The sequence below is a fragment of the Pseudopipra pipra genome, chromosome 29 (assembly GCF_036250125.1).
Source record: "Pseudopipra pipra isolate bDixPip1 chromosome 29, bDixPip1.hap1, whole genome shotgun sequence".
Lineage (NCBI taxonomy): Eukaryota > Metazoa > Chordata > Aves > Passeriformes > Pipridae > Pseudopipra > Pseudopipra pipra.
The window spans coordinates 2,405,965-2,431,381 of NC_087577.1; the positions used below are offsets into that span (position 1 = coordinate 2,405,965).

At 49.3% G+C, this 25,417-nt stretch overlaps 2 protein-coding genes and 1 long non-coding RNA gene across 4 annotated transcripts; 2 read left to right on the plus strand and 1 right to left on the minus strand.

Moving 5' to 3' along the window:
• Window positions 1–2,337: 2,337 nt before the first annotated feature.
• On the minus strand, window positions 2,338–14,246 carry LOC135404087 (uncharacterized). The gene is made up of 5 exons (XR_010425580.1): window positions 13,773–14,246; window positions 13,461–13,570; window positions 7,578–12,456; window positions 3,669–7,492; window positions 2,338–2,857 (listed from the first exon to the last, which is right to left on the minus strand). It is a non-coding gene; the product is annotated as an uncharacterized LOC135404087 (long non-coding RNA).
• SSR2 (signal sequence receptor subunit 2) lies at window positions 8,482–13,237 on the plus strand. 2 transcript variants are annotated; one of them, XM_064638654.1, is made up of 6 exons: window positions 8,482–8,591; window positions 10,405–10,559; window positions 11,464–11,562; window positions 11,910–12,018; window positions 12,169–12,246; window positions 12,905–13,237. In XM_064638654.1, exons 2-6 carry the CDS (start codon window positions 10,405–10,407, stop codon window positions 13,013–13,015), a joined length of 552 nt encoding a protein of 183 aa, XP_064494724.1. In that variant the 5' UTR covers window positions 8,482–8,591; the 3' UTR covers window positions 13,016–13,237. The 2 variants fall into 2 exon arrangements, with proteins under 2 accessions (XP_064494724.1, XP_064494722.1); XM_064638652.1 differs by lacking the exon at window positions 8,482–8,591 and adding an exon at window positions 8,744–8,846.
• Window positions 14,247–14,361: 115 nt separating the features above from the next.
• On the plus strand, window positions 14,362–22,725 carry CCT3 (chaperonin containing TCP1 subunit 3). Its single transcript, XM_064638651.1, has 14 exons — window positions 14,362–14,511; window positions 16,121–16,182; window positions 16,715–16,765; window positions 16,854–16,916; window positions 17,480–17,576; window positions 17,928–18,045; window positions 18,223–18,409; window positions 18,909–19,058; window positions 19,501–19,633; window positions 20,136–20,217; window positions 20,339–20,519; window positions 21,076–21,321; window positions 21,552–21,683; window positions 22,369–22,725. The coding sequence occupies exons 1-14, from the start codon at window positions 14,481–14,483 to the stop codon at window positions 22,471–22,473; spliced, it is 1,638 nt and encodes a 545-aa protein (XP_064494721.1). The 5' UTR covers window positions 14,362–14,480; the 3' UTR covers window positions 22,474–22,725.
• Window positions 22,726–25,417: the final 2,692 nt, after the last annotated feature.

Genomic DNA, 25,417 nt, shown 5'->3' on the forward strand with positions numbered 1-25,417 from the left:
CCAACCAACTGGCTAGTGGATGCTGGAATCCTGTTCGGGTCAATTCTTTGTTTTCAGGGGCAGCAGGATGACCCCATCGGGGTCACCAAAACGCTGTGAAAGTGATCTCTTTCCCCTAGTGTGCCAGGAACTGATCCCCACTCAGAGTCAGGATACTTTTTTAATCTATGTGTGTGCAGATGTGGGTGCTGCGTAGTGAATCCCCAAAGCCAGCATCCACTCAGGTGCCAGTCACCTGCTTTGATACGCTTTGAAGAGCAACAGAGCCACATTTCCTGGATATACCACAACCTAAAGCTATGGATAAGCTATGGATAAACTATGGATCATCTATAGTCATGGGCTGCAGCTTCCTTTGTCTTTGTCTTAAGATCCAGCACAGAAGTATTTACTGCACACATTCTGTGGGGAAGGGACATCAAAGTCTTCCTGCATGTTTGCAGGGAGATGGGGATTTCTGTTAGCTACCAATCTTAGACCACGAAGCCACAGCACTGCAGAGCAAAGTGCGAGTTGAAAAAAAGTCAGGACTTTACAAGATGCAAAGGCAGTCGTAGAAGATGTAATTACTACTTAAGCAGAGTGGTGCTACGAGCAGCAATGCACTGTAGAACAGCTGGTGGCACACATTGCTCACAAACAAAGGCACAGATATGGGAGAAGTAAGGTTTTGATTTCCCAGTCATATTCATGGGATCCTGAGGAATCGGATGGAAACATCTGGAGTGACTTCTCAGACTCTGAGACTGAGCTAGATTTAGCAGAAAGGGAGGTGGTAGAAGCACCATCCCTCATACAAACGGAGGGGGAAGAGGGATCTGACTGGATGGACATTTGGAGGACTTGTACTCTGAAAGGAAATTTTTAGAGATCTTTCAGCAAAAGAGAGGGGAAGGCATACTGGCATGGATTTTGCAAGTTTGGGATAGCGGCACTGCATCTGTCCACTTACTAATGGGTGAAAAAATCTATTAAGCCCTATAGGTAGTGAGGATCAGATAAACTGGGGACGTGCTCAGTGACAAAATATCAGGTGTCCTGTTTGGCAGAATGTTGCCACCCCTACACTGTATCAATGGTTGTGTGCAGCAGTTTTAACAGCATATGCAGACACTGCCAAAGTAATGCCATCCCTCAGAAGCTGGTGTACAAGGAAGAAGGTTTTAGTTTCCTGCAGCTCATGCGCTAATTACAGGATCTCTTCTGGATGAGGCAGCAGTAACTAAAAGTATCATAATACAGCTTTTGAGAGGGGCATCTGTTTCGCTGAAACCCTTGATTATACCAGCAGTCATAAATGCTACTGGTAATATAGGTGTCCTAGCAAATACTTCAGGGGAAATTTGGGCTCTAATTTCAGAACCAGCTGTGCGGGCGGTGGATGAAAATCAGCCAGCAAAACTGAAGAGTTGTCTCATGTGTGATGAGGAAGCAAATGTGGACTGATCTAGTGCAAGCCAGTGTCCCATGATCAGAAATAAGTAGGGTCATAACATCAAAAATGTTTCATCACTGACAAAAGTTAGTGCCTATGCAAAAAAATTCTTTTCCCCCATCACGTCACAGTGAGACACTAACTTGAAGATGCTATAACAGCAGAAAATGACCACAAAGAAAGTTGTTTGGTAATGGACCAGGAAACAAAAAGAAGTCTCTGATGCCTGCAAAAAAGCTTTGATTGAGCAAGCCCAATTGTATACTTCTAGGCAAGGAAATCCTTTTGAATTGAAAGTAACAGTTCTAGATGATAAACTGTCATGGGCATTGTGGCAGACAACTAGGCTGAAAAGTCAGAATCTATAGGATCTTGGTCCAAGGCATTACAAGGCTCTGCTATTATAACCCAATGGAAATATGAATTAAAGCAGTAATTTGAGTATTGCAAGAAACAGAAAGAATCACAGGCCAAAATAGTGTGACTTTACACCTCCAGTATAAAACATGGTGAGGACTGAAATTCTTCCAGATGGTATCTCTACCAAAATGTTAACCACAGGGTGAGTGGAATGGATTCTGCGCTGGGACTGCAATTTATTAATCTGTAAGTGACCATTCCTATAACAACCCCTGACAACGCAGTATGGTTCTGTACTCCATGGTCTCCCATTCTACATCCTCTGTTAGCATCATATTCTCAAGTTCCTGTATTTCAGGTATTTTGATTATTTCCTGTGCCTTATCAAGGGGGTTAGCATTGGAACTATGTTTTGGTGTCACAAGCTGTCTCAGTTTGAAGAGACTGGGATGTTTGCTAAAGAGGATGAGTTATGAGACAGACCAAACTCCTCTCTCTCAGCAATTGTAAATTCAAAAATTAAGGGGCTTTAATCGAGGAAGTGTGGGAAAAAAAAGAAGAAATAACAACCCTTTATTAAAAGATATATGTATATTGGCAAGAACAGTAACAGAACACAAAAACAACTAAACAATAGTCCTGTACCCAGAAGTTCCCCTCAAACAAAAGAAAAGGTCTGAATACTTCTCTGTCCTTCAGCGCAGTTCTATCACGGCCGGCAGGGGGCGCTGTTGGGTCGCTGGAGGTGCAGAGCCTGCAGTTCTCCGTGCTGGCCTGCAGGGGGCGCAGTCGGGCTCTGGCGGTCACCGGGGGGAGGGGTCTGGGGGGTGGTCTCGGACCGCGGGAGAAGCCGAAAAGAAAACAGAGACCCTTCCCCCAGTGGAAGAAGGGCAGAAGGAAAAGCAGTCCACCCCCATGGGACTCACTGTCGTTCTCAGATGACGGTGTTTCAAGGCTCTTCCCTTCTCTCCTAGCAAGCACACAACTCTCTGATGAAAACCCAGTAGGTGCCAGCTGGAGTCACAAGGCAGCGTGTGAGCCCATCGAGGCCGGTGGTCAGGCCTCATGTAACAGGGAAGGGACTAAGCCAAGGGAGAAAACACAGGTTCGAGAGATTCTGGAACGTGAATAAACCAAACACCGTTGCTAGTTGGCAAAAATAATAGTTATTTATTAGGAAAAGGTGGCAAACAAGGAAACAGGGAGAAAACAAAACAGGCGCCTGAGGGGAAAAGATTGGGGTGGAGGAAAAAGTGCATGAAAGACCCTAGGAAGAGGGTTTTTCCCCCCATACTCACCCAGGTGTCACCTGTAAACAAGTCTTACCCATCCTAACCAATAATGAAATCCCTCTGCAGCAGCTGCGGGTTCATGGGGGGGGGCAGGCTCCCACTTCAAGCAGGCGTCCCCGCTGAAAGCAGCTTGGTCCATCGTGGAGAGCCAGCCCCCCAGGAAGCGTCTCTGCTTTTTATAAAGTTTTTTGAGAGCACCTGGCCCGGAGAGGTGTGGCCAGCACCGCCCCGTCAGGGCTCTGAATCCCACCCCCTTGATTATGTAAGTGCACCCCTCCTGCGCCTGCGTGAGCACCTTGGAAAGTCCCCCACGCAGGCGCAGCGATTTGGGGGGGGTCTTTTCAATTGAGGCTGTGGGCTTACTTCATCACCCTCCTCATCACTTTGTCCTCCAACTGCCCCTGACGAGCAATTGACCAATCACAACAGACCAATTAAAACAGTTTACACAGAAGCTCTCCCTCCAAGGCCAAGTTCACTGCTTTATCAGAAGACTTGGCAGGAGAAAATATAAACTAACTGCAGGTGGCTAAGGCCAAACACAGACCAAAAAATAACATCCCAACTTCGTCCCGATACACCTCATCAGGACGAAAAGCCAGAAAGACCGGCTTCCAGGCCTTTTCTCCAAAAAATGCCCAGACACAGACCCTGTCTCCGTCCCAGAGAGAGAACTCTGCAGTCTGATCTCTCCCCTCGGAGAAGAGTCAGCCACCCCCACCCAAAACTCCTCCCCTCTCCCCCCAGCCTCTGACGGGCCATCCGTTAGGAATGCGGTCTGGCCATATAGGTTCTTTTGTAAGGCTAATTGACCCCCTTGCCCCCACTCACTCCATTTTCTTACCGTGGAGCAGGGGAAGAAAAATTCCTCTATTGGATTTATAACCTATAACACAAGCCCAACATTAAATAGAAGTTCAATCTAAAAAGTACAAACCACAGCCCTTCAATCTCTGTGGGCAATTGCTCCATCTCAAGTTCCCAAGCCTGGAGCAATATTATCTGGAGGAGCTGGAGCAACACTGTATGTATAACTGGACAGAGATGACACTCCTGTTTTCCTCCCTTATCACAACCTGGCTTCTTGAGTTTTGTAGGCCACAGAGCAAGCATATACCTTGAATACATTTCTGCAGGACCAATATATATAAACTTGTGTGTAGGTTTCTATTGTAACTAACTTATTATTATTCTTTCAGAGCAGTAGTGACTATGGAGCAGCTGGCAAGTGGCCTCATGCAAGGTTTAACTTGGACATTCAAGGCAGCTGTTGCCTTAAGTTTGGGAGTAACTGCTATATATCAAGGAATCTTACAACATTGATTACTGATGAAGTACTTCCCTCTTTGTCACGGGCAGAGTGGGAGATTCAGGCAAAGTTTATTAGAGAAGCCCTCCCGTTGTGTCACAAGGTGCAAAAAGGACCCCTTGGTTTTCTAAACTCCTTCTCATAGAGGAGTTGAGTGTGGCTAAATCCAATCCCTCCCCCAGACTTGGTCAACAGTTTATGTCTAAAGCATCACACAGGTGTAACTCTATCTCTATACACCTTTGTCCTGCAGGATTAAGGATGGTAAAACAAATATATTTATATAAATAAAATAAATTAATTCTTTAATTTTATTACAATGATAATGCTAAGACAAAAAGACCTTAGTCAGAATTATCTAGTACACAGGACAGGTAGCTGTAACTTCTAGCATAGAGCACTACTTTTGAGGCAGTATTGAAGCAATTATACTAAAGTTAGAAAAAACAATTATAAAGTAGAGATTGATGTTACTCACCCATACCAGCAACTGTGGGCAAATCTCTTTCACTCGGCCTCGAGGCATAACCTTGAGGGGCATCCCCACTCAAGGGAAAAATCTTCACACGCCTTAGGAAGGTGTGCTGAAGTCTTCACCATGAAAAGGCGAGACTGGCCTTTTATAGGATAAAGTCATTGACTGTCACATTAACTTTTACATTATGTGTTGGCAGGCTTACTCAGCAAAATATGCTTTGCTGCTGAAAAAGGTGTGATCAGCTCTTTGGTTTCTCCTGCTCAACACTTCTGCCTCTCGCTTCCATATCAGATCCTGCACACTCCTGCTGCTCCCGGCCTCACTCAAGGAGCACCTGTCCTGCATATACTCCTGAGAGTTTGGTCAAGCTGATCTCAGCCCTGAACACTAAAACCAGCAGACTCTGGTGGCTTAATCCACCACTGAAAACTTGTACATAAGATGAAGTTTGAGCTGCTCTATTCCCATCCAGGCAGAGCATTCTGCTACACTCTTCGACATCATAAATGCTGTTCTGAGCTAGAGAGGATGTGCTACTTGGACAGGACTGCTGGATCACACAGCATGGAGGACAACACAGCATCTTCAGGACTTCATACATTGAATCGCACAACATCTCAGTGGTGCCTGACTAGCTGTGTGGTTTAATTCCTTGACAGGAGGGATGAGACAGTTAATTCAGAGCATTATATGTTTACAAGTTTGTTCTTTCTTTAAGCTTTATTATGTATCTCTGTAAATTCCCTATCCCACATCTCCAGCCCCAGCAGCCACGGTTTCTTGAGCAAGGGGGAAAATCAGTTAAAAGCAGGAGACTGGCAAGGAGGATTGGACATGGCTCAGTGATCTTGCCGCTGGGACCACCAGCTAGGAATCGTCTGGCATGGACTGAGTTTAACCATGGCAGTGTCCCCACCTGGGTGCCTCTGCCTGGGGCTTGTTTAGGGATCCCCCAGTTAGTGAAGGAAGGGAAATGAATTTACTCCTTATGTTTTAGTCATGGATTTGTGGCTGTCCCAGCTGTCTGCCTGTGCCCACTCACACATTTACATTCACACACAGCTACTTAGACACAGATAGGTTTAGGGCATAGATATATTTCTCTAGCTCAGCTATTTTCAGTTAGATGAGACTATTTAGACAGAGACACATTTACGTATATGTATTTACACTTGTGTAGAATGACTAGTTGGCCTTACTTCTATTTACACTTTTATGTATCTATTCAGACTATGCCTGTTTAGACTTTATATATTTAGATCATATATTAACACTTATTGCACAGAAAATACATTTAGCCTAGAGTGTTATTTGGACTTAGATATTTACACTTACATCTATTTACACATTGGTCACTTCCAGATATCTATTTAGTATCTATTTACACTTATGTATAATCTCTATTTAGGCTACATATATCATCTCCTTTGACTATAACACATAACAAGAGTAGATGGTTCTAGCTATTCAGGCTTTTTTCTTTTTTAAATTCCTTCATATATAACTCTAAGATGCTTTTATGTAGTTTTTTTAGTTTCATAAAACTTTTTTTAGTTTTAAATCCTTTTTAAAATTTGTAGTTGAATATTATTTTCAATCTATATAACAATGAGATATTTCTCTTTATTTCAACTCTCTCAACACTCTGAACAGTTTAATAGTTTTTATTCCCTCTCCATGAATTTTCATGCGTTTTTGGGCTGTGACACTTTTCGGGGTGGGACTCCCCCATGGACTCCCTCATCTTCCCCACACCTGCTCCTCCACTGCACCACTGCCCACCCACCCTACTCCTCCACTGCACCACTGCCCATCCCTCACTCTGACATTTGGTTGTCTCAACAGACATCATCTCACTCCAATCTCCCAGAGGCACAAGACAAGGGAAAGAGCTCCCACGACCGGCAGCTCATTAAATTAACAATGCCTAAACCAGACACACTCCCCCTCTCCAGAAAAAATGGATATCGCCCCCAACAGCTCCAGTCCTTGCACTGCTGTTGCACACCACAGTTGCTTCGTCAATAAAACTGCAACTGAAGTGTAAAACTTTAAAGAGTAAAATAAAGAACAAACCTCAGTAACTCACTTTATACTGAAGAGGGGTGTGTGTGGTTATACATACCCAGGAAAGATACTCCCATGACATAAGTGTTTGATTTTCCTTTTCCATCTCCAAAACACATGATTTTACCTTGACTAGGGGTTTTTGTGTTCCACACTTAGGAACAACTTCCGGCCAGAGCTGCACTGCTCAAGAGAGATCCTGCTGGGCCACTGGGAGTGAGATAATCAACAAGGGGCAGCAATGCCATCAACTTCTGGAAAATGTGCTGCACTGGGGCTTCTATCCAGCCAAAGTTACACACTGGAGTGTCAGTATCACATCCGTCACCACAACAACCCTGGCCTCAAAAGCTCCATGGCCTCCTGCTCCCCTGCCCTGCACCCATTCCAGCACAGGACGCTGCAGCCGTCATTGCCTGTGGCACCAAAGGTACCAAAAGACACAAAACTACCACTGTGCTTGTGAGGAATCAGCGGTCCTCAGTTCCTCTTTGTTATGGCCCAGCTCACCTCAAATGCTCCTCCAATTCCAAAGGCTGCCTGCACAGCACCTGCAAAGCCAAAGGGAACTGCTTAACACAGCTGCCACATGTTTCTCTGCTCTTAAGACACTGACACAGCCAACAACCACATTACCTTCTTGGAACCCCTGATTAGTGTGTGGCTTCATCCCTTCTTAACATGGGAGTCGGAATCTTCCGGAATACGGTTCTGTGCGTGCCAATGGAGCTATGTGATCTCCTCTTGTGTCCTGAGAGCCATTCCATACTGACCAGAAGCACCAAGAAATTTGCTTACTGGGGAGGAATGAAACATTTCCAGCAAATGCTCCTGCTCCACAGAAAAATCTCTGAGGGTCTCAGGCCCAGGACAGGTGCCGTGTCAGTGTTTGAGGACTGGGACCAGCCTGCCCTGGCTGCAGCAAACCCTGCACAGGGGTGGGCTGGGAGGGAGAAGCCCAACCTGTGGTTATGTGGCCTCAATGGCCAACAGGGATCGAACCTCTGGGTTGCTTTCCATAGTCAGCAGCTTGGAGGAGCTTTGCCCGGGGCAGCAGGGAAAGAGGAAAGAAGGTGCAGGTAGAGTCGTTGGCAAAGATTGTGAGTAGGGAGCTCCAAGGAAGCATTTGAGGCAGCACATGGAGCCAGCGCGGGGGCCCTCGTGAGGTGCCCACAGGCTGTTCATGGGAGAATATGTGCACAGAGGAGGCCCTGGGGGCCCTTCTGCCACCAGAGGCAGCTGCCTGAAAACACGGGCACAGGGGAGCTCTCGAGGCTCCCTGGGAATGCCGGCAGGTTTGTTTTGTTACTGCCTTCGGGACGCGTTCTGATCCGAGGGCAGCACAAAGCTGGAGCCTGTCTGAGGCGGGTGAATCAAGCAGAGCGACCCCAGCGCAGGGAGGGACAGTCTGGGGGTCCGTGCGTCCCACCCTTGGGAAACTTCCCCCCGATCCTCCCCCGCCCCGGTCCCGCCCTCCGCCACCAGGGGGCAGCACAGGGCTCTCGTTCTGCGCAGGCGCGGAGTTCCCGCTGGAGGGCGAGGCCGTACTCCATTTCCCGGCGGGCATGGGAGGCCGCGGGGCGCTGTTCAGTGTGTCACTTCCGCTGCGTCTGGGCTGACCTGGCTCTGTGGCGGCGGCGGAGACAGACGGTGAGGGCGGAGCGGCCGCCGGGGCCGATCGGGGCCGATCGGGGCCGTGTCCTCGGCGCTCGGGGCGGACGGGGAGGCGGTGGGGAGGATCTATGGGGGAGGCTCGGCTGTGGGCTCTGAGGGGCCGGGAGGGACCGACCAGGCTCTGTCGCTGGAGGGGGTCGGTGTCTCCCGCAGACAGCGGTGGGTGAACCCGGACTGAGCCCCTGTGCTGCGCGGATGGGCAGGAGCAGGTCACCCGGGCTGGACACGCTGGTATGCGGCCGGAGCAGGGCAGGACTGGGGGGAAGGAAGGGGCCTCTGGCACAGGCAGCGGGCCGGGCTGCAGCGCTGCAGGGGGGTCCGTGACAAACCCAGGAGGTTCAGCGAGGCCAAGGGCAGGTGCTGAACGTGAGCCAGGGCAACTCCAAGCACAAACACGGGCTGAGGGAGAATGGATGGAGAACAGCCCAGAAGAAAAGGACTTGGGGGCGTGGGTTGACAAGAAGCTCAACGTGACCCAGCCACGTGCACTGGGAGCCCAGAAAGCCAACGCTGAGCTGGGCTCATCCCCACAGTGTGGGCAGCACGTGAGGTGGGAAATTCTGCCCCTCTGCTCTGCTGAGGTGAGACACCCCCCCCCCCCCCCCCCAGTGGTGCCTCCAGCCCTGGGGTCTGCAGCACAGGAAGGATGTGGAGCTGCTGGAGCAGGTCCAGAGGAGGCCACAGAGATGGTCTGAGGGCTGGAGCCCCTCTGCTCTGGACACTGGCTGGGAGAGCTGGGGATGTTCCCTGGAGAAAAGAGGGCTCCAGGGAAACCTTAAAGCCCTTCCAGTGTCTAAAGGAGCTCCAGGAGAGATGGAGAGGGACTTTGGACAAGGGCCTGGAGTGATTGGACAAGACTTCCCACTACCAGACGGCAGGGTTAGATGGGATACTGGGTTGAAATTCTTCCCTGTGAGGGGGGTGAGGCCCTGGCACAGGCTGCTTGGAGAAGCTGTGGCTCCCCCATCCCTGGAAGTGTTCAAGGCCAGGTTGGACAAGGCTTGGAGCAACCTGGTCTAGTGGAAGGTGTCTCTGCCCATGGCAGATGGGTGGAACTGGATGGGCTTCACGATCCCATCCAAGCCTAACCACTCTGTGACTGTGGAGAGTGGAGCCCCTGACATTGGAGCAGTTTTTGCATTTCTCAGCCCCACCAAGTGTCCTCATGGGTCCTGTTTATAATGTCCCTATGGTCTCCTTGTCCTCTCAACAGGGCAGCTCCTGGGGCACTGAGTTTGGGTGAATTGGGACACCTGGCTTGGAGAGGGACTTTTGGGGATCGTGAGGCTGCTGGAGGGAGTTGACGAGGCTGTTGGAGGGAGTTGGTGTTTCCTCAGTGGCTGGAAATAGGAAATAAGAACAAATGTTGGAAGTGAGGAGCTGGTGCTTTCTGTGAAGAACTAACTGTTGTGTAAGACGGTGCTGGAAAGCAGCCAGGCTTCACAAGGGCAATTAACTGTTAATTGCTAAAACTGGTGAAACTGTTAATTTCCAGAGCTTTCAAAGTTACTGGAAGAGGCTTTGTGATCCAAGAGCTTTGCTCATTACTGAGATGTGCAGAGCCCAGAGTTGGATGCAATGATCCTTGTGGGTCCCTCTCAACTCAGGATGTTCGATGATTCTGTAAAGGGCCGTGATACTGGCTGGGGCTTTGAAAGGGGAGGAAACTGTTGACTTTTCTTCCATGGCTGCAGATCTGGGACATGGCTATCCCAATTCTTACAGCCTCCCAGAAGAGAGTTCAGAGATTTCAAACAATCAGCGACATTCCACTGACCTGTGTTTCCAGATGAAGCTCCTGCTCCTCACCCTGTGTGCCCTGGTGTCTGTGTCCCGCTGTGAGGATGGTGCCAGGCTCCTGGCCTCCAAATCTCTGTTAAACAGATACGCGGTGGAGGGCAAGGACTTGACTTTGCAGTACAACATCTACAATGTTGGCTCAAGGTAAGCCCTGTCCAGGCTTCAGTACGAACCAGGAGCAAAGATTCTGTGTGTGGCTACAGGGCAGGAGGTGATTTCTGAGCTCCATGATGTGCTGGTGCCTTTGCTCCCCTGAACTCTGAGCTTTCCAGCAGTGCCTGAAGGGTTGACCCTGCAATTTGCCTTTCCCTTCCTCTTCCCTTGTCCCTGCTTTCCACTCATGGCTGCTCAAGCTGTCAGTCCAGCATGGACATGTAGCTCCTGTGGTGTCCTGGGACACTCTGCTCCCCATGCACACAGCTCTCTTGACTGGCTTTGTGAGCTCTTTTGCACTTTTTTTTTTTTTTAATAAAAATTCCTTTTTCCTGTCAGGACTTCTCTAAAGACCTGACAAAGGTAAAACAGAACTTCCACAATGCTGGTAAAAAGCTTTATTCTCAGAATGAAAAGCTGATTGGACAAAATGCAGGAGAGTATTAAAGTGTTTGTTTTTTGGGGTTTTTTTTTAGATTTTTTTAAAGGCAGAGTCATGTATGCTGAGTGCAGTACTGCTGAGAGGAGTATTTATGGTGTTGCAATATTGGACTCTTACAATATTAATGAGATACTGTAACTTTATACGTGGGATTTGTTTATTATTTAGGCCAAAGGGTGTGTCTGTGGGATGGTATCTGCCAAATTCTATTGTGGAAAAACCAGTGTATTTCCTGTCTTTGTGGCTGTTTCTCTCAGCTGTGCCTTCTCTCTGCAGTCTCTCCATAAGACACCTCAACTCTCCTTGCCATGTTGTGTTGGTGACTTTTCCTCTTTCACAAATCAGTTCTTCCATTGGGTCAGGAGGGAACTGTCAGCCCACTTTGCTGCAGATCCCATGAGCAGATGCCAAGTCTTAAGATTCCGTTCTCATCCCTGCCTTTGTTGTGTTCAGTGCTGCCCTGGATGTGGAACTGTCGGATGATTCCTTCCCCCCAGAGGATTTTGGCATCGTCTCTGGCATGCTCAATGTCAAGTGGGACAGGATCGCTCCGTATCTTTTAATGGTTTGAAATTTTCTTCCCCCTGAGCATCCTGCAGCTTCATCCTGTCTTCATGCCCTGTCCCAGAAATTCCCACATGCCAGAGCCTGGACAGGGTGCTCAATCCGAATGCCCGCTCTTCTGGATGGTGCCTTGTAAAATGAAAGCTCCTTGCAGACAGGACCAGGTCCCTAAGTTCCTCTGCCTGGGGAGGAGCAGCTGGGTCAGCCTCGGGGGGGAGGTGGGTCGGGCTGTCTGTGACCATAAGCATTCGGATCTGTCAGCAGCACTGATTTTTCCACCTGTGTTTTCTTCCTGTAATGAAATCCAACCGTTTTCCTTAACGCCCGGCTCCCAGAGCGAGTAACGTGTCCCACACCGTGGTTCTGCGGCCTCTCAAAGCTGGTTACTTCAACTTCACCTCTGCCACCATCACGTACCTGGCACAGGAGGGAGGACAGGTCGTGGTAAGTGGACGATTTAGAGGAGCCCTGCAGATACCCCTGACAGTGCTCTTGCAGCAGCCTGGTCGGGGCGATGTCCCTGAGCTCTCACCCTGCCCAGCTCTGCCCCAAGAAGGAAAGTGGTAAAGCTTGTCTTTTCCCTGCCTCTTCCAGGTTGGTTTCACTAGTGCTCCCGGGCAAGGAGGAATCCTGGCTCAGCGTGACTTCGACAGGAGGTTCTCCCCTCACTTTGTAAGTACCTTTCAGCTGACAATGGAAATTGCACTGCAGCAGCTGCAGCCCAGCACAGTGGCTTCCTGCTGCCCATGGTGTGTGTGGTTTGTCCTGCAGTCACCTGGAGAGCTCCAGTGGTATTGCAGTTAATCCCTGTCAGTTCTCCGTAGCAGTATCACAGAAGCAGCCAAGAGTTTCCACCCCAGCTCCCTCTGTGGAAGAGCTGCACTGTGGGATTTGAGCCAGAAAATTGGAGAGTAGAATCTTAGAACCTTCTAGGTTGGAAGGGACCTACAAGGATCCTGGAGTCCAACTCCTGGCCCTACACGGGACAACCCAGCAATCCCACCAAGTGCCTGAGAGCGTTGTCCAAACTCCCTGAGCTCTGTCAGGCTTGGTGCTGTAACCACTTCCCTTGGGAGCCTATTCCAGTGCCTAATCACCCTCTGGGGGAAGAACTTCTTCTAATATCCAGCCTAACCCTCCCCTGACACAGCTCCATGCTGTTCCCTCAGCTCCTGTCACTTGTCACACAGAGCAGAGATTGGTGCTGCCCCTTGTGAGGAAGCTGCAGGCTGTGGCAAGGTCTCTTCTTGGTCTCCTCCTCTGGCCTCATTGCTCTAAGACTCCTGGACTTAACTTGTTTTGACTTTTCTCCAACCATTTCTCCCTCTAGTTGGACTGGGCGGCATTTGGTGTGATGACCCTGCCCTCCATCGGGATCCCCCTGCTGCTGTGGTACTCGAGCAAGAGGAAGTATGACACCCCCAAGACCAAAAAGAACTGAGTGGAGAAAAATGCCACCAGCACTCCAGAGCTCGGGAAAGGACAGTCATGACCCCCCCAGAGCAGTGGGTGCTTTTGGGTTGCACTGTCCCCTGCCAGGCATTGCCTGGGCTGTGCTTCAACCCTCTCGGCAAAGGGACTTGATCGCTGTGATTGGGTGTCTTCTGGGTTTTTAAAAAAGAAACAAAGAAAACAGTAAAAAACCCAACTAAAAGTCCCAAAATGCTTTGTCAGCCCCTTTCAAGCAGGAATCCCCCCCCGCTCCTCTGTAGCCGTGGCGATACGAGTGTGTAAGTGCCCAGAGGGTCTGTTTGTGGGGCTCTGCCCCCTGTGCTACCTCCCAGCCCCCATTTGCCCTGCTGCATCTTCTCCAGAGTGTCCTGTCTCGGGGCCCCTCTGTTGCTGTGTGCCCTATGGGAAGGAGCTTGCTCTGGTGCACCACAGACCTGTTTTGATAGAAGATGTCAGAGCTGCTGCTCTACCCGAAGGGGCAGTACTGGAGGACCCTGTCAATGCTGTTCTCTGTCACACCAGCTTGCTCAGGGCCATGGAGGCTCTGTAAAGAGATGTGGGAGGAGAGCAAGGAGGAGGATTTTAAATTCCTCAAGAATGAGGTGCACCGATCCCCACACTGTCCCCTCCTGCACTGGAGATGCTCTGCTTAACTCACCCCGCCCCAGACAGGGTCCAGCCTCTGGGTCCCCAGAGATCAGGACAAGTCCCGACCTCCCTGGTGCAAAGGCAGTAACAAAACAAACCTGCCGGCATTTCCAGGGAGCCTCGAGAGCTCCCCTGTGCCCGTGTTTTCAGGCAGCTGCCTTTGGTGGCAGAAAGGTCCGCGGGCTCGCCTCTGTGCACATATTCCCCCATGAACAGCCCGTGTGCACCTCACGAGGGCCGCCTCGCTGGCTCCATGTGCTGCCCCAATGCCCTTTCATCCTAGAGCTGAATTCTGAGCCGTTGCCAACAGCTGTCCCTGTGGGCGACACTAAAGGAGCGTCTGGGACACAAAATGGCTGCCGGGGGTTTGGGGGGGGGCACCCCCTGGCCGTGAGGGGACACCGGAGCCACGGGTGGGGCCGCCTCAGGACCCGCCGCTCCCCCGGGACCGCTCTCTGAGGGGGGAGGGGGACGTCGAGGACTTTGGCTCTCAGAGCGAGCTTGGCCGTTGCATCTCGGCCCCTGCGCCCTTCGGTGTGCAGGAGCTTACTCTGCCCCGCTGCGCCCCGGCTACGCGCATGCGCACTCCACTTCCTTCGTGGCCCCGCCCCGTCCCCGGGTGTCACTCACCAGCCGGAGGTCGGTGGGCGTTCCCGAGGTGAGGCGGTGCCGTTCTGATTGGCCTCCGGGCGCGCGCCCGCGTCGCGATTGGCCGGCGAGGGGCGCGGGGCGGTGCGCGCCGTGGCGGCCCCGTGAGGCGGCAGGTCCGGGGCTCCAGAAGGTTCCGCCGCTCTCCAGCCGCCGCGATGATGGGCCCGCGCCCCGTCCTGGTCCTCAGTGAGTGCTGCCTCCCCGGCCAGGCCCCCCTGGCGGGGTCCCAGGGTGGAGGGTGAGGGAAGGGCAGCGCCGCGCCCCCACCCCGCTTTGCTGCTCGGCCTCCCCGCCGCCATGTTGGGTCCCCTCATGGCCGGGCGCTCCCTCACGGAGCGCGGCCCAGGCGGGCCCGCTCTGCTCCCAGGGGTCCGCCGGGCACCGCTGCCGCCACCGGCGCGTCTGAACTGCCTCTGGTAGCCCCCTATCCACAGCTTCGGCCTGGCCGCTCTATGCGCCCTGCGCGGAAGATCTCTGGCCCCCGCTGCTGTCAGGCCTTTCCCGGCAGCTCTCCGGTTCTCTTTCCCGTTTCTTGTCGGGCCTTTTCAGCGAGTTTCTTTGTGCTACCCCGTTTGAATCCCCTGTGAACCCCAGTTCTCAGGGCCCTCAGCATTGGAAGCTCATGCAGCTGCCCGAGCGAGTCCAGAGGAGGCCACGGAGATGTTCCGAGGGCTGGAGCCCCTCTGCTCTGGAGCCAAGCTGGGAGAGCTGGGGGTGTTAACCTGGAGAGGAGAAGGCTCCAGGGAGACTTTAGAGCTCCTTCCAGTGCCTAAAGGAGCTCCAGGAGAGCTGGAGAGGGACTTAGGACAAGGGAGAATGGCTTCCCACTGCCAGAGGGCAGGGTTAGATGGGATAGTGAGAAGAAATTCTTCCCTGGGAGGGAAGTGAGTCACTAGCATAGGCATAGGTTGCCCAGAGAAGCTGTGGCTGCCCCCTCCCTGGAAGTGTTCCAAGGCCCGGTTGGATGGGGCTCGGAGCAACCTGGGATAGTGGAAGATGTCCCTGCCCGTGGAAGGGGTTTGGAACTAGATGGTCTTTAAGTCCCTTCCAACTCAAACCATTTTATGATTCTCTCACCACTCTCCAACACAAGGATTTATTTCTGCTTGAGTATCGCATTCCCATCTCTCCATCTGCTCCATTCCCTATTAGCCTAGGAGGCAGACTGTTGGAGCCCAGGGCCCCTTTTGTTCTGTCTTACACCTCTCCATGTGGATGCACCTACTTCTGAGTAAATCTGTGCATACCTGGGCCAGGCTTGTAGTAGCAGAAGAGCAGCCTTCAGCTCTAGGGCAGAGCCTGTTGACAACTGGTCCCCAGCTGTGATTGTGAGCCTGTGGTACCCTGGGGGCTGCTCACCCTCATGTGCCAAAGGCAACGTCTGTCTAGTGGATTAACTTCACGTTCACCCAGTTCTTTGAACTGTGCCTAGGCCTCTGTAACTTTTTGTGACTGAACAGTGCTGTGCAACAGCACCTCCTCGGCCACGTGGGATCTGGCAGATCCTACTGAGTCCCTGCAGTTTGATTTTCTGGGGCAATAGGTTTCTGTTTCAGGGTTGCAAAGCTTTGTCTCAGTTAGGATGCTCACAAGGAGTTCTGTTATAATAGGGAGTGTTTTTTGCTGACGCTCTTCTGTCAGTGTGTTTCTCATCATGACTGCCGTATTTATAATGTAAACTCTGAATTTAGAACTGGTCACATGTCATATGTGTGTGACTGAGAGGTGTGGCTGCATCCTTACTGCGTTGTACTTGATTGTACTTGATTAAATTCATTTTTTCTGTATGCTTTAGGTCAGAACACAAAACGTGAGTCTGGAAGAAAAGTCCAGACAGGAAACATCACTGCTGCGAAGGTACCAAATTCTCGTATCAGGCTGTTTTGATTATTCTTTTTTTTCTCCGTGTGTGTGTATTTTTATATTTCTGAGGGAAAGCTGGATCTGAAGCATATTTTCTCTAGTCTATATGAACCCAGAATAGAAGAAGCAACATAGAAAATAATTTCCTGTGTTAACAGAAGATATTTTTATACTTTTATATAAAAATTCTGTATAAAAAATAAAACATCTGCACTATTCATGTAAGGGGTGCCCTATAACTGCACATAGAGGGGTTTAACCCACCAAACCTCCTTTCTCTGCAAAGTCTGAAAGCACCTCAGTTTTGACATCTGACTGAGATAATAATACAGTGTAGTACCAGTGCCCTTATAATCCCTGTGTTCTCATTTCCAGACAGTTCTTAAACCTTGTCTGCCTCTCAGCCATGGCAGAGTTGTTGGGTTGCTTAAATTTCACAGGGACTGCTGGTTTCAGACCCACTATGGGGTTTTTTTAGACTCTTTGACGCTTACCTGTAGTACTTAATTTCTTTGGTTTCCCCTAGACCATTGCTGACATTATCCGAACATGTTTAGGACCAAGAGCTATGATGAAGGTAAGAACTTGTGCTGTTCTGTGGGATGTTTCTAGTCAGCTGCATCACCAATGCTGCAGCACAAGTATTGGTTTTCTTGTGGTTGCAGATGCTTTTGGACCCCATGGGTGGCATTGTGATGACCAACGATGGCAATGCTATTCTTAGAGAAGTAAGTTTCTCCTGAAGGATTGTCTTGCTTAACACGTGAGTCGGAATATTCTGGAGTCTTGAGTGCCAATAGAGCTGTATGATCTCATCTGTCCTGAGAGCCAGAAAGGTGCTCACTGGGGAGGAGTGAAACATTTCCAGCAAATGCTCTTGTTCTGCAGAAATGTAGGTTTGATCCTGGGATGGGAAGTTTCATAGAGTTTTTATAAGACTGATGTAAATGCTTTGGTAACTCTACCTATAATCAGTTGCATCAAGATCTTCTGAGTAGACAGTGATATTCACAATGCCACGTAATGATACCAAGAAATTATTTTCTCTCTAGTACAAGTGCTGTTGAAAGAACATCCAAAAAACTCTAATGCCTGAAAAACGGTGAGGGACACAACATTGTCAAATACAAAGGCTTGATTTTGGTCAGAAAAAGAAGGAAGAGCTTTGCTGTGGTTGTGCAAGAATGCCTTTAAAACTGTATTAAAGCTGTGATATTTGTTCCATTGAGCAACGCAAGATGTTTCTGCTTTAGTATTCTGGAACAAATCCATACCCCTTGCTCCTGCACAGATCCAAGTCCAGCATCCAGCTGCAAAATCAATGATAGAGATCAGCCGCACGCAGGATGAAGAAGTCGGAGACGGGACCACATCTGTCATTATCCTTGGTAAGGAGGTTGACTCAGACAGTTTGTTTAGAGGCTGGAGTTCGCCCTCTTTGCTTATCAGGGCCCATAATGAGTTATTTACCAACCTTAAAATGGATATTTTTTTTTTTTTTTACTGTGCAAGAGCATGCTTTGTTCATGAGACCCTTAGGTGATCAGCTCCATGCTTTGGGAAGTTGTGCTTTCCCTGGGATAACCACCACTAAGGGTAAAGAAAGGTATAGGTGATGTTAGAGCTCCTTGCATGGATAGAAGATACATTTTGTCTGGTATGCTGCTCTTCTGTCTTGAGTGGCAATTATCCTCCTAATTTATCTGAGGGATTTTGATTTATTTTTTATTTTTTTTTAGCTGGAGAGATGCTCTCTGTTGCTGAACACTTTCTTGAACAGCAGATGCACCCAACTGTGATCATCTGGGCTTATCGTAAGGCTCTGGATGACATGATCAGTATTCTGAAGAAAATTGGGTAAGTATGGGATGGTGGGAGTTAGAAAGGAGGGATGTGGGCTTTCTGTACTGCTTCAAGCAGCTGCTGCTTTAGGCAGTTATGTTAGAATACAATTAACATAATTGGAGAGAGACTCAAAAGGACAAACAGCTTGGAGTAATACTCAGTTTGCTCTTTGGTTTTTCTTTGTCCCAGCACTCCAGTGGATGTGAACAACAAAGAGATGATGCTTAAAATAATAAAGAGTGCGATAAACACAAAGGCAATAAACCGCTGGTCTGACTTGGCCTGTAGCATCGCTCTTGATGCCGTTAAGACCGTGGAGTTTGAAGAAAATGGCAGAAGGGAAATTGATATTAAAAAATACGCAAAAGTAGAAAAGGTGAGTGTGTCCTGAACTGTTTCTTATCCCTGTGTGCCCCTTTCTTGTTCTGAACTAGCTGACTGTGGGGTGCAGTGGGAAGAATTTTGTGTTACCTCTCTGCAGTCCACAGACATAACCACCCTCAAAGACATTTCAGTCAGTGCTGTTGGCTTCGCTGGTTTGCACTGCAAAGAGGGGCTGTTATTTCAACCCTTTTGGAATATTTGTCAAAAAGATAATTTCAGTTGCATTTGGAAGATGGAAGACGAAATGCGTTGCCGGGCAGTAGGATGTGAAAAGTTTCTTAAGCTCTTCCACAGCTTCTCACTTGAAATCTAAGTCAATATGCACTTAAAATTAAACTTTATATCATGACCTGGATGCGCTATGATTACTTGGGAGAGGTTTTCCCTTTTCTGTACATGGGACAGACAGTTTCAGGAGAAACCTTCAGATACACAGGTTTTTATGGACTAAACTGACTCGTCTCATTTCCCCCCTTCCTTGTGTCTGTCAGATTCCAGGTGGTTTTAGTGAAGACTCATGTGTTTTGCGTGGAATCATGGTGAATAAAGATGTGACCCATCCCAAAATGCGTCGTCTTATTAAGAATCCACGCATTGTCCTTCTGGATTGTTCTCTAGAGTACAAGAAAGGAGAGAGCCAGGTAATGTGGGTCCTGTTGGAGATGTCCACCACTCTTGATTTAGGACATGTAAAGTGAACAAATGCAGATGGCTTGTTAAAAGCACAAGTGGTGAAAGGCTTTCTGTGTTGTGCCTCTCAAAGGCGTTGTGCACATGTGGGCTAATTCTGCTGTGGAGTCCAGAAAAACAGGAGTGAGGCCACAGCGCTTTGACTCATTGAAGCAGCTACAGCAGTTTGTGTATCTGTGTGCTGGTAAAGAGCTAAAGAAATATTTCTGAGCTTGAACTAATGCTAAGCCTCAGCTGACACGATGTCACAGTTTATTTGATCCGTGGTGTTCATCCCTGACTCTTTTCCTGGTGATACTGGAGGAGTTTAGCTGCTTGACGTGGGGGATGTGTGTCTAACATGGTGAAGGGTTGGGATGAACACACTGAGCTGTTTATATGTCTTTTGTGCAGACTGACATTGAAATTACACGAGAGGAAGACTTTGCCCGCATCCTGCAGATGGAGGAGGAGTACATTCAGCAAATGTGTGAGGATCTGATAAGAGTCAAGCCAGATCTGGTCATCACAGAAAAAGGAGTTTCTGGTAATAGCATACATGATCCTTCTTTGTGTTGAATTCATTTCACTGAGGTTCATGATGTTAAATGGTGTTAAATTCACGGTTCAGAAACTTGAAAAGAAACAAAAAAAAAACCCAGTAGCAAATTAGCACAACTCCTCCGCAAACCTGGTGTGGAACCTAGTTTTGGTTTGTATTTTAGCTTTCTAGCAAGTAGTTGTACACTGCGGGCATTGAAGTTGGTCCTTGGTGTTGCCATGTGAACTTGGACTCTTACAATAATATTTTGCTTTTTCAGCATTTTGGAAAGATACCAAAATACAAGTGAGGCTGTCTTAAACTCTTGAGAGCTGTGCTGCCATTTTGCCTTGCAACCTGGTTTAAGAAGCTACGTTTAGGATTTTTTCCATAATCCTTTTTGCTTTAAAGACTGGAACTAGAATAGCTGAATTGATCACTGATAAACACATAAAATTTGTCACGATACCACTGATTCATCACTAAATTTGCAAAAATCTCGTTTCAGACCTGGCCCAGCACTACTTGATGAGAGCCAACATTACTGCTATCCGCAGGGTGCGGAAGACTGACAACAACCGGATCGCCAGGTAAGTGCCGGCTCCTGGCTCGAGCCTGTTCCCGCTGTGCATGGCATGGGCGTGTTCTGATCTTGCTCCTTCTCCCCAGTTCTTATCTGTGAGTGTCTGATGTGATGTTTTGGTGTTCCAGGGCCTGTGGAGCTCGCATCGTCAGTCGCACAGATGAGCTCCGGGAGGAGGATGTGGGAACTGGTGCCAGGCTCTTTGAAGTGAAAAAAATAGGAGATGAGTATTTTGCCTTCATCACTGATTGCAAAGAGCCCAAGGCTTGCACGATCATCCTGCGGGGAGCCAGCAAGGAAATCTTAGCGGTAAGTGTGGGGAGGGTAAGCATGGGTTGCTTCACCTCCTGTCCCAGCCACATTCGTGGTGTCAGTAAGTCATGGCCAGCAGACTGTGGGTTGAGCTTTCAGCTGGTGTGGTGCTCCAGTTAATAATGAGAGGGGCAGCAGAGCTGGGGAAGGGTCTGGAGCACAAGGAGCAGCTGAGGGAGCTGGGGGGTCCCAACAGGGATCTCTGAGTCTCTCTACTGCTACCTGACAGGAGGTTGTAGCCAGGTGGGGGTCAGGCTCCTCACCCTGGTAACAAGTGACAGAACAAGAGGAAATGGCCTCAGGTTGCACCAGAGGAGGTTTAGATTGGATATTAGGGAAAATTTTTTCATGGAAAATGTGGTCAGGCACTGGCACGGGCTGCCCAGGGCAGTGGTGGAGAGTTCCCATTCCTGGAGGGGTTTAACAGCCATGTGGATGTGGCACCTGGGGACATGGGTTAGTGGTGGCCTTGGCAGTGCTGAGGGAATGGTTGGACTCTGATCTTAGAGGGCTTTTGTAACCTCAGCAATCCTGTGATCTGTGCCTGTTGCAGGAGGTGGAGCGCAACCTGCAGGATGCCATGCAGGTGTGCCGGAATGTCCTCATGGACCCCCAGCTGGTGCCGGGCGGGGGAGCCACTGAAATGGCTGTGTCCCATGCACTGACTGAGAGGTCCAAGGGCATGACAGGTGTGGAGCAGTGGCCCTACCGTGCAGTGGCCCAGGCTCTGGAGGTCATTCCCCGGACGCTGATCCAGAACTGTGGCGCCAGTACCATCCGTGTTCTGACCTCACTCAGGGTAAGGCATGGGGCACCAGGAGGGAGTCAGCCCCTTCCCGCTCTGCACAGCCCTAGGGATCAGTCACCCTTCATAGCAATGCCTTTGTCAGGCTGCCAGTAACGTTCTTGTATGAACTCCAAAATTGAGACTATTCTAATGGCCTGTTACTGTTTCCTGAGCCCATGGTCGCTGTGAGCTTCTAGAGGGGAATTTGCTGTCTCACCCTACACCTGTCTTTCTGCTTCCAGGCCAAGCACACCCAGGAAGGCAGCCAGACATGGGGGGTGAATGGGGAGACTGGAGCCCTGGTTGACATGAAAGAGCTAGGGATCTGGGAGCCCTTGGCTGTCAAACTGCAGACCTACAAAACAGCCGTGGAGGTAAGGAGAGGTGGGAACTCCAGAGCCTCTGTGGCATATCCCTTGCGAGAGGAGGATGCAAAGCACCTCCCTTTGCACTGGGGTGCTTGGGTGGATGTCACACATCCAGCATGGGCTGTGCAGGTGTCTGAGCTTGCTGCTGTCAAAGGTGAGATGATGAGAGATGTGGGAGCCCAGAATCGGGCTTTCACAAAGCTTGGTTTTTGATCCTGTGGCTAAAATTCAGCATATTCCATCCCACCTTTTCCTCCAAATGGTTCTCACAGGGACAGGCTGCTCCCAGGGCCAGACAGAGCTGCATGTGAGCAATCCCATGCCAGCAGCATGCTGGAATTGTCAGTTCCCTGGGCGCTTTATGCTGGCTGGGGCTGCTGTGTGTCAGCTGCCCCCCTCATTACAGATCCTGCCATTCTCTCACTGGTGTTGGATCAAAGGCTGTTCCTCAAAGGGACGCTGTGTCTGTTCTCTGTCAGTCAATGAGAAAAGATGGGTGTCTTTGTTTCCATGGTGGAGGGTAAAGCATCCCCTTGCTGTTCCCACGTGCCTGCAAGGCACAGTGTCCCTTCTCCTGTGCTGAAAGAACCATAGGCTGGTGGTTGCATGGCATGTGAACCGGGCAGGCTGGGTTTTTTTTTTTTTTTTTGCTGAGCTCCTGACAAGCCCTGGGTGCGGGGTTTCTCTGCAGACTGCAGTTCTCCTCCTCCGTATTGATGATATCGTGTCAGGGCACAAAAAGAAGGGTGACAACCAAAGCAAGCAGCCCGCGGCGCCCGAAGCAGCCCAGGAGTGAGGGGTTGAGTCTCCACCAGAGAGAGCTAGCTGCCTTGACCTTGACGTAGGGATGAGCTCTCAATGCCACGACCCAGTGCTGAGGCTGAACTGGGGAAGATTTGTCTGAAGTCTGGGAGGGATGGATAAAACCCTGGACGAGGGGAAAAGTCTGTTACTGTTGGTGTCTCTGCACTGGGGGACACTGCTCCTGGGGTGAGGATTCCAGACTGAAACTTCTCTTCTTTGCCCCAAAATAAACATGTTGTTTCAGGCTCTGTGTGTTTAATGCCCATGGCAGAGGAGGGTGGGTGCGGGCAAGTAGGTCTGTGACAACCCCAGGAGGTTCAGTGAGGCCAAGGGCAGGTGCTGAACCTGCATCCAGGCAACCCCAAGCACAAACACAGGCCCAGGGAGAAGGACTTTGGGGTATGGGTTGACAAGAAGCTCAACGTGACCCAGCTCAACGAGCCCAGAAAGCCAATGCTATGCCAGGCTCATCCCCAGCAGCCTGGGCAGCACATGATGGGGGGATTCTGCCCCTCTGCTCTGCTGAGACTCCACCTGCAGTGCTGCCTCCAGTGCTGGGCCCCCCAGCACAGGAAGGATGTGCAAGGAGGAGCAAGTCTGGAGAATGAGATGTGGGGGAAAAAATTCCTTCCTGTGAGGGTAGTGAGGCACTGGCACAGGTTGCCCGGAGAAGCTGTGGATGCCCCGTCTCTGGGAGGTGTTCAAGGCCAGGTGGGACAAGGCTTGGAGCAACCTGTTGGAAGGGGTTTGGACTTAGGTGGTCCTTAAGGTCCCTTCCAACCCAAAGCAGTCTTGTTCTGTGATTCCCTTTATCGCTTCGCTCCAATTCTGTGACAGCCCATGGAAGCAGGAAATCCCCTTCTGTGAGCCTTGGCTGGAGCAATTTCCGGCTCCATGCACGCCGCAGGCAACGCAGCTTTGCGAGCGCATTGGTCAAAGCAAGGCAGCATCTGTCATGCTATTCCTTTTATTTTATTACAAAACCCGGGGCCCCCTGGTGGTCTAGTGGTTAGGATGCGGCACTCTCACCGCCGCGGCCCAGGTTCGATTCCCGGTCAGGGGACTTCCCCGGGCAGATGGAGCTCGTCAGCCCTGTAAGGCCATCCATCTAAGAGAAGGTCACTCTAATCAAACCTGCGTCCTGAGGTCCTCGCTGCCACTGTCTGAGCTCGCTTGGCCCCGGCAGATGAACTTTAGGATTAAAGGGTGGGCTCAGCTCAGCGCACACTGTGTCTCGAAGGGTAAAGACCTCTCCCAAATCCTTGTCCGTGAAGACTGGCTATGATGATGATGATTACAAAACCCTCAGTACCTCAACACACCTCAACCCTGCACAGAGCAGCCAGAAAGAACAACCACAATGCAGTTGTAGCAGGATGCTCTGTCCTTGGAATGTGGTCAAGCAACTCGGAACAGTACCCTATTTGCAAGGATGTTAGTGGTGGACTGAGAGGGGGTGTATCATGCTGGGTTTGGTGTTGAATTATGCTAAAACTAGTCTAACTCAAATTACCCCAAAGTTAACATCCCAATAGTGAAGCAAAGATTTGGCAGATACGGTAAAGTATCATCTAAAAATGCTAAGCTGTCACAGTTGGGCCGGAGCCTGACAGTCAATCACTTCATACTATAAAGGTCCAGTCCACTTTCATACGGCAAGTTCTTCTAACATACACTTTCTGTGGAGCGTGTGTGTGTGGAGATTCCTCCCCTGAGCGGGGGACATCTCTCAAGGTTACTCCTCGAGGCTGAGTGAAAGAGATATACCCACAGCTGTTGGTATGGGTGAGTTACATCAACCTCTACTTAGTAACTATTTCTTTCTTTTTTGGTAGCTTTGATATAAATGCTTGACTATAGTGCACTATACTACACTATACTAAGCTATACTAGTAATTTTAGCTTCTATACTGTGTAGTAAATAATTCACATTAAGATATTTTTGTCTAATCATTTATCATAATAAATATTTTTATATATCTGATTTGCCATCCTTAGTCCTGCAGCACAAAGTTGTACAAAGGTTCAATCGCACCTCTATAATTCCTTAAACCATTGGCAGTCTGTGGCTAAGATTGGATTCAGCTGCACCCAGACTCCTGTCTGAGAAGGAGTTTAAAAAGCAAGGGAACCCTTTCTGCACCTCATGACTCAATGGGAGGGCTTCTCTAATAAACTTTGTCTGAAGCTCCTACTCCACCTGCAATAGAAGTTCTCTGCTCAACACAAAGCTTCCGAGAGAACAGCATCGACAGGGACCTTCCATACAGCAGTATTAGAGTGTCTGCTACAGGCATATGTGCTGAGTTGTCAATAACCAAAATAGCCTATATGTGATAAAAAAAATGTAAAAACTAATCAAAATAGTATAAAAATATAAAATTTGTAGGAGAGGGGCCAAGGGATAAACACATGTATGATTTTAACCTGTCAGGCTTTCAGTATTCAAATAACAAATTACATCAAATGACATTTGTTTGACCTGACAAGTTCATGGCTCTCAGGTGCCGCTGTTGCCCAGGGTGACTAAAATATTGGAACAAAGCAGGTTAAAAAATGCTCTATTATTGACCCTCTCCAAGGTATTTTAAAACAAGCATTGTTACATATCAGAAAGGTTACACTGGTTATGAGGAGAAAATAAACTGTATTTTACAAAGAATTGAAGCTTTTTCTCATAAGGAATACTGTCCATATAGTGATGCATTGCATGAACATTTGATGCCTCTGGGGTGATGGTTCTGATATGAATAATAAAGTCTAAAATTAAATAAAGTTTAAAATAAACTCTAAAATACAAAGCTAGAATAAAGACAAATAAAATAAAGCATTGAGTAAAATAAAATAAAGAGCCTAAATAAAAACGCTTAAAATCAAATATCTCTGCACTGGAGGAACTGCATCAGCCCCCTCCGAACTCAAAACATTCCCTGACT